The 17,496-nt window shown below is 42.1% G+C and overlaps 1 protein-coding gene across 1 annotated transcript in view; it reads left to right on the top strand.

Annotated features, from left to right (window-relative positions):
• LOC119943714 (intraflagellar transport associated protein) overlaps window positions 1–17,496 on the top strand; it is a 64,995-nt gene that overhangs the window by 30,568 nt on the left and 16,931 nt on the right. The window contains exons 3-5 of the mRNA XM_038764850.1: window positions 6,534–6,691; window positions 8,018–8,089; window positions 12,215–12,281. Coding sequence (XP_038620778.1) covers window positions 6,534–6,691; window positions 8,018–8,089; window positions 12,215–12,281 — 297 coding nt within the window. The remainder of the gene's footprint in view (window positions 1–6,533; window positions 6,692–8,017; window positions 8,090–12,214; window positions 12,282–17,496) is intronic.

Genomic DNA, 17,496 nt, shown 5'->3' on the forward strand with positions numbered 1-17,496 from the left:
TCTGATTATTTTATATCTACCTCAGCGCTTAACACAGTGCCTGAAACAAAGTAAGCACTTAACAAATACCATCAAAAACATATAAAAAAAGCTATTTTTCAATGATATTTGTTAAGCATATGCTGTGTGTCAGGTACTGTGCTAAATGCTGGAATAGATTCAAGATAATCAGGTTGGACACAGTCCATGTCCCACATCATCATCATCATCATCATCAATCGTATTTATTGAGCGCTTACTACGTGCAGAGCACTGTACTAAGCGCTTGGGAAGTACAAATTGGCAACATATAGAGACAGTCCCTACCCAACAGTGAGCTCACAGTCTAAAAGGGGGAGACAGAGAACAAAACCAAACATACTAACAAAATAAAATAAATAGAATAGATAGAATAAACATGGGGCTCAGAGCTTCAATCCCCATTTTACAGATGAGGTAACTATGGCATCAGGTCATACAGAAGCAAGTGGTGGTGCCAGGATTAGAACCCAGGTCCTTTGACTCCCTGGTCTATGCTCTTTCCACTAGGCCACACTGCTTCTCCAATTTATTACTTAAAGAGTTGCACAAGTAGCAAATTTGGATTATTAGGTAGTATATAATAAGACTATATATCCATTTTAAGCATTTTAGTCTTAAAGTTTTAGACTCAGCTAAGAGCAATTAGAATGATTAACAGATGAGAGGAATTGATTCATAACAGAAAGAAATAATTCATCCCCATCCCCTTTCCAACCCTCAGTATTCAAAGAAATAGGCAGTTGTAAGGTCCTCTGAGAATGCCCAAGAAAGGATACAGACAAGCTACATTGAGGACCGAGATATTTTTCCTTCAATCATAAGTCTGTCTGAAGGGGAGAAAATACTAGAAAGAATTGGGAATAATCATAGTAATCAAATTTATTAAGTACCCAATGTTGGTAAAGCAATGTAGGAAGCACTGAGAAAAAAATACAGTTTAAGAATGAAACACAGTCTCCTGGCCTCATAATCTAAGACTTAAGGGAAGGGTGTGGGAAGAGGGGACTGGTGCAGGTAAGTAAGTAAAATTAAAGCAATGGAACACAAAACCAACATAAAGGCAGTGATATATTAAAAAAATAAGAAATCAATCAATCAATCGTATTTATTGAGCGCTTACTGTGTGCAGAGCACTATACTAAGCTCTTGGGAAGTACAAGTTGGCAACATATAGAGACGGTCCCTACCCAACAGCGGGCTCACAGTCTAGAAGGGGGAGACAGAGAACAAAACAAAACATATTAACAAAATAAAATAAGTAGAATAGCTATGTACAAGTAAAATAAATAGAGTAATAAATATGTACAAACATATATACATATATATAGGTGCTGTGGGGAAGGGAAGGAGGTAAGGCGGGGGGGATGGAGAGGGGGAGGAGGGGGAGAGGAAGGAAGGGGCTCAGTCTGGGAAGGCCTCCTGGAGGAGGTGAGCTCTCAGTAGGGCCTTGAAGGGAGGAAGAGAGCTAGCTTGGCGGATGTGGGGAGGGAGGGCATTCCAGGCCAGGGGGATGACATGGGCCGGGGGTCGATGGCGGGACAGGCAAGAACGAGGCACGGTGAGGAGAATAGCGGCAGAAGAGCGGAGGGTGTGAGCTGGGCTGTAGAAGGAGAGAAGGGAGGTGAGGTAGGAGGGGGCAAGGTGAAGGAGAGCCTTGAAGCCGAGGGTGAGGAGTTTCTGCCTGATGTGTAGGTTGATTGGTAGCCACTGGAGATTTTTGAGGAGGGGAGTAACATGCCCAGATGAAATGAACATAATGGATGTATTCTGGCAAAATATTGAGCGTCTTCAGGACTGTAAACTCTTAAGTGTAGAGTTATTTTGAGAAGAAACTATTAGAAATAGTTAAAACTCATAATTATGGTATTTGTTAAGGACTTACTATGTGTCAGGCACTGTACTAAGCACTGGGTAGATACAAGCAAATTAGGTTGGATACAGACCTTGTCCCAAGTGGGTCCCACAGTCTCAATCCCTATTTGACAGATGAGAGAACAGAGGAACAGAGAAGTGAAGTGACTTGGCCGAGGTCACACAACAGAGAAGTGGCAGAGCCAGAATTAGAACCCATGACCATCTGACTCCCAGGTCTGTGCCCTGTCCACTAAGCCATGCAACTCCTAGGTTGGACAGAACCCAGGGATTTAAGGGAACTTTCCTACACTGTTTTTTTTCTAGTTCCATCTTCCCATGATTGTAGCAGCCAGGGAGGGAGAAGGGTGTAGGGCTTCGGTCTCAGCTCCGCAACATTGCCAAGATCTGCCCTTTCCTCTCCATCCAAACCGCTACCCTGCTTGTTCAAGCTCTCATCTTATCCCGTCTGGACTACTGCATCAGCCTTCTCTCTGATCTCCCATCCTCGTGTCTCTCCCCACTTCAATCCATACTTCATGCTGCTGCCTGGATTGTCTTTGTCCAGAAACGCTCTGGGCATGTTACTCCCCTCCTCAAAAATCTCCAGTGGCTACTAATCAATCTGCACATCAGGCAGAAACTCCTCACCCTTGGCTTCAAGGCTCTCCATCACCTCACCCCCTCCTACCTCACCTCCCTTCTCTCCTTCTACAGCCCACCCTGCACCCTCCGCTCCTCTGCTGCTAATCTCCTCGCCGTCCCTCGTTCTCACCTGTCCCGCCGTCGACCCCCGGCCCACGTCATCCCCCTGGCCTCCCTATACCCATCCGCCAAGCTAGTTCTCTTCCTCCCTTCAAGGCCCTACTGAGAGCTCACCTCTTCCAGGAGGCCTTCCCAAACTGAGCCCCCTCCTTCCTCTCCCCCTTGCCCCCCTCTCCATCCCCCGTCTTACCTCCTTCCCTTCCCCACAGCACCTGTATATATGTATATATGTTTGTACATATTTATTACTCTATTTATTTATTCATTTATTTTACTTGTACATATCTATTCTATTTATTTTATTTTGTTAATATGTTTGATTTTGTTCTCTGTCTCCCCCTTCTAGACTGTGAGCCCACTGTTGGGTAGGGACTGTCTCTATATGTTGCCAACTTGTACTTCCCAAGCACTTAGTACAGTGCTCTGCACACAGTAAGTGCTCAATAAATGATTGATTGATTGATTGATTTGGCTATGACCAAATATCTGTAGGTCCAATCAGACATCAGGGTTTCCATTCCCAGGATACAGAAAAGCAGCATGGCTTAGTGGATAGAGGCTAGGCCTGGAAGTCAGAAGGGCATGGGTTATAATCCCGGCTCCACTACTTGTCCGCTGTGTGACCTTGGGCAAGTCACTTAAGTTCTCTGTCCTTCAGTTACCTCATCTGTAAAATGGGGATTGAGACTATGAGCCCCATGTGGGACAAGGGACTATATCCAACCCAAATTACCTTTATCCACCCCAGCGCTTTGTACAATATCTGAAATATAGTAACTGCTTAACAAATACCCTACTTCTTACTATTATTACTGTGAGATGTGATCAGTGTTTGGTGACTCTTTGTGATTACTGATGGAGATGCAAACTTCCCTAGGACCGTCCTCATGGAAAAAACCCATAGTGGAGGAAGGATAAAATAAGAATTCTCAACTGTCCAGAGAATAGAGGAGAAAAAATGGTTGGAAAATAGAACAGTTTCGTTTAGAATCAATCAATCAATCGTATTTATTGAGCGCTTACTATGTGCAGAGCACTGTACTAAGCGCTTGGGAAGTACAAATTGACAACACATAGAGACAGTCCCTACCCAACAGTGGGCTCACAGTCTAAAAGGGGGAGACAGAGAACAAAACCAAACATACCAACAAAATAAAATAAATAGGATAGAAATGTACAAGTAAAATAAATAAATAAATAAATAAATAAATAGAGTAATAAATATGTACAACCATATATACATACATACAGGTGCTGTGGGGAAGGGAAGGAGGTAAGATGGGGGGATGGAGAGGGGGACGAGGGGGAGAGGAAGGAAGAGGCTCAGTCTGGGAAGGCCTCCTGGAGGAGGTGAGCTCTCAGCAGGGCCTTGAAGGGAGGAAGAGAGCTAGCTTGGCGGAGGGGCAGAGGGAGGGCATTCCAGGCCCGGGGGATGACGTGGGCCGGGGGTCGATGGCGGGACAGGCGAGAACGAGGTACAGTGAGGAGATTAGCGGTGGAGGAGCGGAGGGTGCGGGCTCTGGGCATATTACTCCCCTCCTCAAAAACCTCCAATGGCTACCAATCAATCTGCGCATCAGGCAGAAACTCCTCACCCTGGGCTTCAAGGCTGTCCATCACCTCGCCCCCTCCTACCTCACCTCCCTTCTCTCCTTCTACTGCCCAGCCCGCACCCTCCGCTCCTCCACCGCTAATCTCCTCACTGTACCTCGTTCTCGCCATGTTCTACTGTTGGGACTCCCAAAACTGACCTCTTTATATGTCATCTGGTTATGAAGCCCTTCAGTTCCGTCATGCTCAAATTAGTTTCCAACCTTCCAAAACTTTATGTGCTTCCACGCTCCTCAATGCAAATGACTAACAGTAGAAATTTCAGATTTCATCCTCCTCTCAACTTGCTGCTATTGTGTCCCATATTTAGGGCCTTTGACACACTTTTCGTCAGGGCTGTGCATTTGGGCCTTGGCAAGTTGAGAACTATGGCTGTGAATAATGAGTCAATTATCACCTAGCCAGGGGGAGAGCACAATTATTCCAGGCTGGCCAGAGGGAGATAATCCTTTCCTCCCCATGCCCTTTTCAAGCACAGATCATAAAACAGTTGGAATTCAAAACACTGAAAAGAGAATTTAGACCAAACATTTGTCTCCCCAGTTTAGCTTCTTTGGGCTTATTCTGATTTATGATTGATTGTTTTTTAAATTGCTTATTTAATCTCAGCCACAGTGTCTGTGGGAGAGGCCAGCTAACTGGGGTGCTTGTGATCAAGAAGCAGTGGAATAAACTGTTTTGGCGGGACAAATCAAGGGTGAATATCAGAGTCCAGAAGGACTTAGCTCTAGGGTAGGTATGTGATGCTGAAATCAACCCCTGACTTTCAGAGTATCTAACCTTGTTATAGACACAAATGCTTTATCTCTTGCTCCCTTTGAAGCAAAATTTATGCAGTTCTCTTGGATTACACAGAATCACCTCCTCGTAATATTTTTTTTTCCTTCCAGACATAAAATCCACTGTATTTTACTTCTGAGAACAGGTTTTTGAAATACTGAATACTGTTTCGGAAGGGGCACCATTCTTGTGTATTCAAATTAAGGTGGCCAGTCATCCAATTTTATATGAACAGTTTGAATTTTCCAGAGCTCAGCTGTCCCCTGTCTAGCTAGCCCTACACTGCCATGGTTCTTGCTACCGACAAGACTTCACACTGACCTGGACAAGAATGCAAGAGTCTGGAGCATGAGGGGGAATTCAAGAGCCCCCTCTATTCCCCCGAGAAGTACCCTGAGATTATACAACATCAGCATGCTTCTGCAAAATGACACCCATGCTGTCACCATGTTACGCTGTCTTCCTGTTATAAAATGTGGAAGCATTCCTTCCACTTGTTCAGTAAACAGGAGGGCGATCAATGGCCTCTAAAATTAGCCTGACTTTCTCATTCATTCACAGTATTGGTGTTCAAAAAGAATGAAGAAAAGAACAAAAATATCACAACTCTTTGGAAAATAATAGATATATGTTCATTACCTAATTCAGCAAGGAATCAATAATTTCAAGGACTCCAACCTTTTCCTAGCTTTCATTTTGACTTTCGGTTGCACTGGTGGTCTGGTCCTTACCCTTGTGTTCTGTTGGAAGGCTGCCTGCTCGGTATCAAACAGAAATTGAAATTCCATCGCTGCACAATCATGGAACCTTTTAAAACCTTTAGAAAAACTTTTGTTTCATGTGTATTGAAGTTTTGACTCAGAATTGCCCAAAGAAAAGCTCTTTCAGGTCTCAATAACCTACTTGCTCTCTGAAATGTTGCTGTTGGATTTAAAAAGTGTATTATGTCTGACACATTTCAAAGCAAGATACATTAGGGATCAGATGAAACGGTTGGAGAAGATTTTGATTAAAAATAGAAACAGAAAGGAGAGGAACACTTATGTAGCAAACTCAGGTAGTCAGATGCTTCCCATATCTTTGCACAAGGCAATCTTCATCACTGCTTGAAGCCACCTAGAAGTTCAAAGTAAACCAACACCTGCTATTTACTACCTGGCCACAGTTTCTCCCACAGTTTCCCCTTGTTTGAGGGAAAAGCAGAATACAAATTCTATACAAGTACTCCATCCTGTCAGGCTGAAGTTTAAGAAAGAGTATTGAAGTGCTAAGAGTAGTTTTCTTCAGGCAAAGAAAGAGTAGGTTCCACTCCATGATATTGTCTTCTGTAAAGTGGGGAGTAAATAAAATTAACTTTTGTCTTAGGTACCTTTTAATATTTGCTTGTAAGCCGCTTTAAGATGGTTGGAAGAATGTTATTCTTCAGTGTTACAAACGTGTGGGTATATGTGTGTGATACGTGAATTATGCTGGGCAATGGACTAAATAGTATTTATCTTATGTAGAGGATGCAGAGGCCAAAAGCAGAGGATCTCAACCACACTCTTCAGAAAATGAGCTTTCCTCAATTAAGTTTGTAAATAAACAGGATATAAATGACCAGAGTATCAGAAGCAAAGATTCTTCACCCCATTCTGACTCACATTGTTCAGAAGAAGAACAGGTACTGTGCTTTCGTAGAATAGAGGCAACCCCTGAAAAGGTCCTACTTACCAATAATAAAACAAACAAATCCATATTACAAAACCCCATGTAATATGTTTATGTAAGAAATGCCATGCTGGATCAGAACAGTAGTCCAATCTGTCCCATACTGTTTTTAGTATTGGCCTCAAAGAATACTCAGTGAAAAACTATGCAGTTGACAGCTCCAGTAATGGCTAGTGATGCACCTCCTAACATCTCTAAATTTTCTCTCAACTAAATTTTGGGGAATATATTGATATTTTCTGTTGTACACTTTTTGTGGCCGCAGATTTAATTACCTACCTGCTAGGTGTGCAATTTAAAATTAGAATTTATATAAGATGGAACTTGATGAGAGGCAGCATGACTTAGTGGAAAGAACAGGGGCTTGGGAGTCAGAAGACATGGGTTCTAATCATGGCTCTGCCACTTCTTTGCTGTCTGACCTTGGGCAAGACACTTCACTTCTCTGTGCCTCAGTTCCCTTATCTGTGCAATGGGGATGGAGACTGTGAGCCCTAAGTGGGGCAACCTGGTTACCTTGTATCTACCTCAGTGCTTAGAACAGTGTTTGGCACATAATAAGTGCTTAAAAATGCCATCGTTATTATTATTATATCATGCACTCTTTTTCTCGAGGGTGCAGGGTCATTGCAGATCCTTTGTTTGGTTGTGTCCTGAGTGGAAGGGGAACAGTGTCTTTTTATTAGCATTAAAGCCATAAATTGCATCCCCTTTAAGACCATAAAGTGCTTGACAAGTATTGCCTTTCATCTCTTTCTGAAGCCCTTGGAAGACAAGTATTATTTCCATTTACATCTAGTGTCACCAGTCCCACAGCAAGATAGCAGTTGAGATTGCAGTGGGATCCTAATAATAATAATAATGTTGGTATTAAGTGCTTACAATGTGCCAAGTACTGTTCTAAGTGCTGGGGTAAATACAAGGTCATCAGGTGGTCCCACTTAGGGCTCACAGTCTTAATTCTCATTTTACAGATGAGGTAACTGAGGCCCAGAGAAGTGAAGTGACTTGCCCAAAGTCACACAGCTGACAAGAGTTGGAGCTGGGATTAGAACCCATGAACTCTGACTCCCAAGCCCGGGCTCTTTCCACGGAGCTGTGCTGCTTCTGACCTTTTGAAACTTAGTAGAGCATGCAGCTTCTTTGTGGTGCTGACACAACCTTATATGTACAGTTCCCCAGAACATGAAGAAGAGTTTGACCTGTAGCATAACTGCACGCCCAAGTGCTATGATTTGTTTTCTTCATTTCTCATCAATCAACCCTGCTGTATTTTCAGATAGTGATGGATGAAGGCCAGAGAGTTGGCGTCTCTGTCCAAGGTATTCCAGATGTGGATAGAGGGGTGAAGGTGAGACTTGATTTATTTTTTTCCAAGGTCTCCTCCCTTTCCCTTCCCTACTTCTTCTTTTCCTCTCCTTCCTCCCCTTCCTCTCTTACAGCCCTCCCAACCCCATGGTAAGTGCTGGGTGAGCACTACACTGAATCTGTGGCCCTCAATAGGCTCACAGCCCTAGAATAAGCGAGAAGAAAGGTGTTGACAGTGGAAACATAAGAGAAGCCTGAGGAATTCACACCATAAGATGACAAAGACTACTATAAAAGCAGTGAAGAAGTGAAAGAATACTGTTGCTAAAATAGTTTCATTCATTCATTAAATCATATTTATTGAGTGCTTACTGTGTGCAGATCACTGAACTAAGCTCTCGTAAAGTACAATACAGCAAATAAAGAGAGACAATCCCTGCCCACAGTGGGCTCACAGTCTAGAGGGTAGGAGACAGAAGACATCAATACAAGTAAACAGGAATCAATATTAATAAACAGAAGTATAGATATATACATATATACTTAAGTGCTTTGGGGCCGGGAGAGGGGAAAAGAGCAAAGGGAGCAAGTCAGTGTAATGCGGAAGGGAATGGGAGATGAGGCTCCTCACTACTTGGGTAAGATTATCCAAAGTCCAATGGTCACAGCAGCCACAAATACAGCCTTCCAGCATTCTAAAAGTTTAGAAGTCAGTGGTACTGCTTTAATCTCTTCCAGCTGTGTTGGTGCAAGACAGGATGGAGAGCCTTGGATGGCATGAGGAGTGGGTGACTTCTGTTCAGGGAAGTGGGCCTCAGTGTCAGAGGAGCAGCTGGGAGTCCAAGAGGAGCTTGGACCTGGGAGTTAGAGGACCTGGGTTCTAATCCTGGCTCCACCATGTACCTGCTGTGTGACCTTGGTCAAGTCTCCTGTTCTCCCTTCTACTTAGACTGTGAGCCCCACGTGGGACCTGATTATCTTGTATCTACCTTAGCACTTAGTACAGTGCATTACTGCATCAGCCTCCTCTCTGATCTCCCATCCTCCTGTCTCTCCCCGCTTCAGTCTATACTTCACTCTGCTGCCCGGGTTATCTTTGTACAGAAACGCTCTGGGCACGTCACTCCCCTCCTCAAAAATCTCCAGTGGTTGCCTGTCAACCTACGAATCAAGCAAAAGCTCTTCACTTTTGGCTTCAAGGCTCTCCATCACCTTTCCCCCTCCTACCTCACCTCCTTTCTCTCCTTTTACAGCCCACCCCACACCTTCCACCCCTCTGCCACTAACCTCCTCACTGTGCCTCGTTTCTCACCTGTCCCGCCATCGACCCCGGCCCACATCCTTCCCCTAGCCTGGAATGCCCTCCCTCCACACAACTGCCAACCTAGCTCTCTTCCTCCCTTCTAAGCCCTATTGAGAGCTCACCTCCTCCAGGAGACCTTCCCAGACTGAGCCCCCTTTTTCCTCTCCTCCTCCCCATCGCCCCCCTCCCTCTGCCCTACCTCCTTCCCCTCCCCACAGCACTTATATACATTTGTACATATTTATTACTCTATTTATTTTACTTGTACATATTTACTACTCTATTTTATTAATGATGTGCATATAGCTATAATTCTATTTATTCTGACGGTTTTGACACCTGTCTACATGTTTTGTTTTGTTGTCTGTGTCCCCCTTCTAGACTGTGAGCCCGTTGTTGGTTAGGGACCGTCTCTATATGTTGCCGACTTGTAGTTCCCAAGCACTTAGTGCAGTGCTCTTCACACAGTAAGCACTCAATAAATATGATTGAATGAATGAATACAGTGCTTGCCACATGGTAGGCACTTAACAAATACCACAATTAATAACCGTTCATTGCCACTTTAGGCTCTTCCTGCCATGCCTGAGCAAGGGATGATGGGAGTTCTAAACAACAGGGCTGTCTTGCTTTCTATCTCATAAAGTTGCAGAATTCTTTCCTTAGGTTAAAAGCTTTGCTTAGAATTCAAGGCTTTTGAAATGTATCTCTGATTGACTTAGTTTTTCACATTTCCTCTATACTTGTCCAGATTTCAAGAGGGAGTGTATGACCCCATATTTCCTGAGAGGAAGAGGGGAGCAATGTAGTCAATTTTCAGACCTGTTTTCCTAAATATGTGTATTAAAATAAGTAAATATCTGTTTTGATTGCTCACTAATGAGTTAATCAAAAGTAAAAACATATCAAAAACAAATCAACTGGGAGATCCCTCTAGTCTGTAAGCTCCTCGTGAACAGGGATCATGTTTGCAGACTCTATTTTATTGTACTCTCCCCAGTGCTTAGTACAGCACTCTGCACACAGAAAGTGCTCAATAAATTCTATTGATTGATTGGCAAATTCAGCATGTTTCAGGCCACTAGGGAAAACTGCATCATTTGGAAAAAAGGTAAAGAAAATCATGACCAATTTCATATTTAAGTCTTGATAGTTTTTTAAAGGCATTTTTTATCTTCGGTAGGAGGACTTTTGCCCTTTTTTATGGTATTTGTTAGGTATTTACTATGTTCCAGACATTGTACTAAGCACTGGGGGAGACACAGGTTAATCAGATTGGACACAGTTCCATATCCCAAATGGGTTTCACAGCTTTAATCCCCATTTTACAGATGAGGTAACTGAGGCACAAAGAAGTTAAGTGACGCATCCAAGGTCACAGAGCAAAGTGGTGAAGTTGGGATTAGAACCCAGGTCCTCTGACTCCCAGACCCATGATATTTCCACTAGACCATGTCGCTTCTTATGCCACCTTTATTGCAGTATGTTTTAACCATGCAAATATTGAAACTGTTTTATCATTCACACTCTGTATTATTTACTTGAAAAGAATTAAAGTGGGTCTGAAATGTCTCCTGTTTTGTGTCCTAGAATGCCTTGCATTTTGTTGGTGTGCAAAGAGAAGGAATATTCAGTCTGGAATTGTATTTTCCCCATGAAATGCCATTATTATGCCTCTAAAGTTCATTAATTCTGGGTTTCAACTTAATACATTTTTGAGGTTTTCTATCAAAGAGGCTATACTTAGTTTTTGCTGGTCTCTCCTCTCCATGATGTCCTTAGTCCAGATGATTTTTATTTGAATGCATTTATCTCAACTGCCTATTTTACATTCCAGGCAGTGGCTCCTCCAAGTGATTGTAAGAAAGCACTGTGGTGTAATAAACACCAGCTGGAGCTGCTAATGGGCCTATCAGCCCTCAGAATTACAGGACAAATAACTGAAAGCTGTTATACTGAGAATAGCAAATTCAATATGGTGACACCAAACTTGAAGTAGAAAATGGAAATGTTTCCCTTACATAGAAGTAACAGTTTTTAAATTCAGAGATGCCTGGACTTTTATTTGAATAAGATGGTTGACAAAATTCACACCATTCCCAAATAACAAAGTTTATTCCTGTCATTCATTTATGCCTCTATTTCCTTAATTGTAAAATGGGGATTACACCTGTTCTCTCTCTATACTTAGACTGTGAGTCACAGGTAGGACAGGGACTGTGCCCAACCTCATTGACTTATATCTACCCTGTAGCTTAGAACAATATGTGACACATAATAATTTTTTAAATATTTCAATAATATAAATATTAATTTGGAGAAGTTGCTACCACAGGTGAGGTACTATCATGGAGAACCCCAGGGAAAGGCACCAAGAAGAATACACGTCCATTCACTGGTTTTCTTTACTCCAGCAGATAGTGAAGAAAGTAATTTAACTAATGATTTGGGTATTGTTAGCTGAATTGGTTGAAGTTGAAGTGCTTCCCCCCCCCATCTTCATTTACAAAAGACCACGACTGACCCCACCCTCTAAGCCTCACTAAAATCATATTTCTTCCAAGAGGCCTTCCCTGACTATGCCGTTATTTTCCCTACCCCCTCTCTGTTCTGCATCACCTATGCACTTGATCTAAGCACTTGATATTAACCCCAATGGCACTTAAGAACATATCTGTGAATTATTTAAATATCTGTCGTAAGTCCTTTTGGATGGGGAACATGTCTACCACCTCTGCTGTATCATGTTCTCCCAAATGCTTAGTACAATGCTCTGTACCCAGTAAACACTCAATAAATACAATTGGTTGACCAATTGATTTTTGGCTCAATTTATCCCTAAAAATATTTTAACCCCTCTTCCAGGTGGACAATTACCTTGATTTAGAAGATTTTGACAGTGATGAAGAAAGTGGCTCCGAAATGAGCACAGGTTTGCTTTTCTTCTTGTGCTTTCTATTTTTGAACTCTTCTAAATATCTTTTAACAGTCTTTGGTCCCAAGAACCATCTATCTCAACCACCACCATGTATTCAGTGGGTCTGGAAATACTGTAAAAAGGGCCCTCTGAAAGACCTTATATTTTTTAGGTTTTTCTGAGACTAGACTCTAAGAAAGAGAAAGGGGTTTGGGAAGGAAGAGAGACCATTGTCCACAGAACCTGTTTTTTAAATGAAGCATATTGCACATCAAATAACTAGGATGTCAGTTACATTGTTATTTGCATTTCTTCCACTAAGTTCAGGTCAGGGCAAAGAAGAGTAGCACTCCTGCTTTAAGCCAAAGCTATTCCAGGGGATATGCTCCAGAACTAACCATGTTCTTCCAGACCAGGGAGCCACATTGGCATTAAATTGGCCAGTCATATCATTATGCTACAGGTAGTTGGTTTCAACCTAGTCTGTCCCCTGTCTGGTATTTATAGGGCCCAGGATGCTTTTATTATTTTAAAAAGTCTTAAGTGCTTACAGTGTGCCAAGAAATGTAAAAAGCACTAGGGTAGATACAGGATTGCCAGGTTGGACACAGTCCCTGTTTCAATCATATTTATTTAGCACTTACTGTGTGCAGAGCACTCTACTGAATGTTTGGGAAAGTACAGTACAACAATAAACAGTGACATTCCCTGCCCACCACGAGACGTGGGCTCACAGTCTTAATCCCTGTTTCACAGAAGGGGTAACTGAGGCACTGAGAAGTGATGTGACTTGCCCAAGGTCACACAGTAGACAAGTGGCAGAGGCAGGATTAAAACCCATATTCTTTTGACTCCCAGGCCTGTGCTCTATCCACTAAAGCACACTGCTTCTCCACATGTGATTGGAGGTATTTCAGGTGAAACCAGGGATTCAGTTTCTAACACTCATTGAAGGCCCATCACCATCACATCTTATGTAATGACTTTGCCTTAAAGAGAACAATCTGAGATCATCATAGACTGGTAACAATTACCATCCTTGATATTACCCAAACAATAGGTCACCTATCACAAAGGTAAAGAACTTCCAACTTGGGCTTCTGTGTCAGAAGTGACTCAGTGAAGTACATCACAATTTTTTACAGGTGCTTATCTGGTCAAGCCAACTCAGTTTGTGATAAAATGAGATACTATCCTCTGGGGTTAGGTTCTATAGTCAGTATATTTATTTTATGAAATGAATCTTTTGAAGGACATGAGAATGCATATATCAGCAAAGGGGCACTTGAATTTCTCATTTCCTGCTCATAATGAGAACATCAGTATTAGAATGGGCTCGGCCTGAGAAAGGTGTGACTGCATTATCTGCTTTTAGATTATATCACGTAATATCCAAATATATTTTCATTATTCCCTCCCTGTTCCTTTAAAACTGCTAAAAGAGTTGTGTTTTTTCTCACTACCAGATCTATTTCTTTACTCAACTTTTGATCTCTCTTAAAGGAATCTCAATAGTATGGCTCTTCTTGGAATCAGATAACAGCCACTGCTGCAATTGTGTCCAAAACCCATTGAGAATGAATTAAGCCTCAGCTGACTTGAATGAATTAGTTGAGACTATCCCTCATGAAAAAACTTATAAAACCCCTATTGAAAAGCAAACCAGACTTTGAAGAACTCCATGTTTCTCTTTTTTCATGGTTATTGAAAATATCACCAAGGCTTCACGTTTTTCCCATTGCAAAATCTAGGTCACTTGGAAAGAAAAAAAAAAGTAGTAAGGTGAATTGAGTTTTAGCCTAATTTGTAATACATTTCAGGAGATTGAGCAGAAGGCAAATATTTATATTAGATGGGAGATGTGACATTTTAAATAGGCAGTGTGCTTGTATAATTTTGGCATCTGTAAGGTTTACTGATTAGATTCTGTTGTTTAAGCTGCAGCTTTGCCTGGGGGAACAGAGAAGAGAAATGGCATGTTGTTTTTCTACTATTTGCATACCTTTCCCACGTTCATGACTACTTTCTGAAAATCAGAAGCATGGTTACCGCTTAGTGTATGTTTCACCATTCCTAATTGCTCAGATGGAGGAAGAGCAAAGACAATATCAAAAGCATCATGCTCAGGGCAGGCATATTGGGCAGTCAGTCTATGGATCCATTTCTGAATACAGAATCCCCTAATGAGAGGGTTCAGCATTCTACGTTTATTTTGTTCTGGGTGTAACTAACTCCATTTCCCCCTTTGGCTGGGAGACAGGTAATTAACCTTATTGTCAAGAAAGAATGTCCATCCCCAGGATGAGCCAGCTCCCATGATCTCGGGCCAGGAACAGGTGTTCGTGCTGAACTGATGCTACGTGGAGGAGGAATATCTTGTAATCCCATCTTTGTTTTTGTTTTCCCTGGGTTGGTCCAGTCTGTCCTCTGGCCAGGAAGAATTGGATGATCCTCGTCCATTTGAGGCTCTGTTCTCAAAATTAAACCAGCTTGCATAAATCAGTTGGCCATCGGGTACAGCAAGTTGTGGATGCTTCTGCTTGATTGGGGTGGGCAGACGGCCTGGATTCAGAGTTTCACATGGTGCGGATTTGGCACAGGACACCGCAGCTAGCTAGATAGTCATTCTCTTTTAATGTTGCCAGCTGTCCCAACTGCCGCTTGGCTGCCCACTTTCTTGTCTTCAGAGTAGATCCGAGGCAGTACCAGCAAAGGGAGGGCCATTTCATCTATATCGCTCATTAATTTTCATCTTTAACTGTAAATGCCTTAAGGCAGTGGCACCAATAATCTGGAAATCTCTTGGGCCAGGGGTTGGCATCCCAATCCAGGCATTTGTGTGTTTAATGCATTTATATGTCACCCTTTTAGGACTGCTGAAAAATCAATGAACTTACTACTCAATGTCTCTCTGTTTCAAAGTGCACGATAAAAAATCCTTTCCTCCTAATCGACTTTGTGAAGGCCTTGGAGAGTGAAAACTGATATTCTTTGTATCTGTTGAAGAAACAAACAAGTAAACACAATGTTGAGTTATTCTTAGACTATGTAAACATCTCACGCTTCAAATTTTCAATTACAGAAGTTCTAAGCTGCCATTATTTGTTACTTCTGACAATAGAGGAATGCTCTGAGCCATATTTTGGAGATGAAGAAATGGGTTCAGAGAGATCTGGGGTCATTTTGGCAGAGAATCAACATTTTGAAGCAAATTCTTCAACTAAAAAATCAGTTTAAGCAACTTTAAGCAAGTTCCTAGAGTCCCTTTTGCAGTCTTCTGTGATTGTAGGCATAAGCAGGAAATGTGTCTAATAACCCTACTAAAGTGTACTCTTCCAAGCGCTTAATACAGTGCTCTGCAATAAATATGATTGATTGATTAATTGATGAGGGAGAAATAGCCAGAAGTGGGTGAATACCTGCTGGACCAATAAAGATCAGTGGTGAAGACTGCCATCAGATCATCTAGAGAGGCTTGTGGGAAGCCCAGACTCAGTAGGAATCCTGAAAATACTTGGCTGATTTGGACAGTGAAGACCCAAAGGGCTATTTATTTGGCTACCTTGACAGGCTTCTGCTGGTCTATAATAGTAATTATGGCATTTATTAAGTGCTTGGCACTATTCTATAGCATCTATAGTAGTATATCGTGGTGGCTTTAGTGGTAAAATTCCTGCCTGTTCTTTGCAGTATGAGACACCCCTGCCTGCCTATTGGTTGTTGAACCCTTTGTCCCAGTGAAACAGAACTGAAAGGGACAGTCAATCAATCAGTGGAATTTACTGAGTGCTTACTCTGCACAGAGCACTGTACTAAGTGCTTGTACCCTAGAACAGAATTGGCAGACATGTTCCCTGCCCACAATGAGCTTCCAGTCTGGAGAGAGACAAGGGATTGTGAGTGGTGGTCCACAAACAACTAGAACTAAAATAAAATGGTCTGTGGAGGTTCCTGATCCCAGAATCCTTGTGCCTGGACAGAGTCTCATCCACCATTTACGATAGGGGGGCTCCTACCTCTTTAGCCAGAGGGAACAACTGGTTATCATTCCACTCAGAAAAATCCTTCCCCTCTGCTTGCAGAATACCATTAAGCCAGTGTTCCAAGATATATGATTGAGAACTTAAGTTAACTCCCAATCAAAACCTTATCCTACATGGTTATGTATAAACTATCTCTATATGTTCCGTGTTGTGCTTATTTTCTTAGTTTACATCTTATTTCTTTATTTATTTCACACTGCAAGAGTGTATGTAGACAAACATGCACTATGGTGTGAAAGTTCTCAAAGTACCACATACAATATGTGCTGAAAAGTTATATAAGTTTCATTTAAGGAAAATCCACAGAAGGAAAGAAAGTTCACTGAAGAGAGACCCAAAGAAGGAAAGGGGTTCACTGAAGAGACCCTCATAAGTATTTTCATCCTTTTTCCAAGCAGCCTAGCACCAACGCACTGTTGAACATACATTCTGTTTCCAACAGTGGTCAGAGTGAAGGGTGGGAAGAAGAGAATAAAGTGGCATTGCTGATCCCTGAACCCCTTATTTCTCTCTCTACTTTGGGTAAGCTGCCATCTAGCTTGTGTAAGAAACAAAACACATCCAAAGGTCATTTATGTTTGTTGGGGAAAAGAGAAAAAATGCCAATGAGCTTCTTTGGGCTTGCTTGGGAGCCCAGGTTTTACACAATGAAATAATTATGGTATTATTAAAGTGCTTACTACAAGTCAAGCAATGTTCTAAGCTCTGGGGTTGATACGTGATAATCAGGTGGGACACAGTCCCTATCCCATACAGGGCCCATAGTTGGGTAGGGATTGTCTCTATCTGTTGCTGAATTGTACTTTCCAAGAGTGTAGTACGGTACTCTGCACACAGTAAGCACTCAATAAATATGATTGAATGAATGAAAGTATTGAATCCCCATTTTACAGATGAGGTAACTGAGACACAGAGAAGTTAAGTGAAGACATAGCAGGCATTAGAACCCAGATTAGAACCCAGGTCCTCTAACTCCCTGGCCCGTGCACTTTCCACTAGGTCATGCTGCTACATAATAATAATAATAATAATAATAATAATAATAATAATAATAATAATGGTATTTTTAAGTGCTTACTATGTGCAAAGCACTGTTCTAAGTGCTGGGGGGATACAAGGTGATCAGGTTGTCCCACGGGGGGCTCACAGTCTTAATCCCCATTTTACAGATGAGGGAACTGAGGCCG

Source organism: Tachyglossus aculeatus, chromosome 22 (assembly GCF_015852505.1).
Source record: "Tachyglossus aculeatus isolate mTacAcu1 chromosome 22, mTacAcu1.pri, whole genome shotgun sequence".
Taxonomy (NCBI): Eukaryota; Metazoa; Chordata; class Mammalia; order Monotremata; family Tachyglossidae; genus Tachyglossus; species Tachyglossus aculeatus.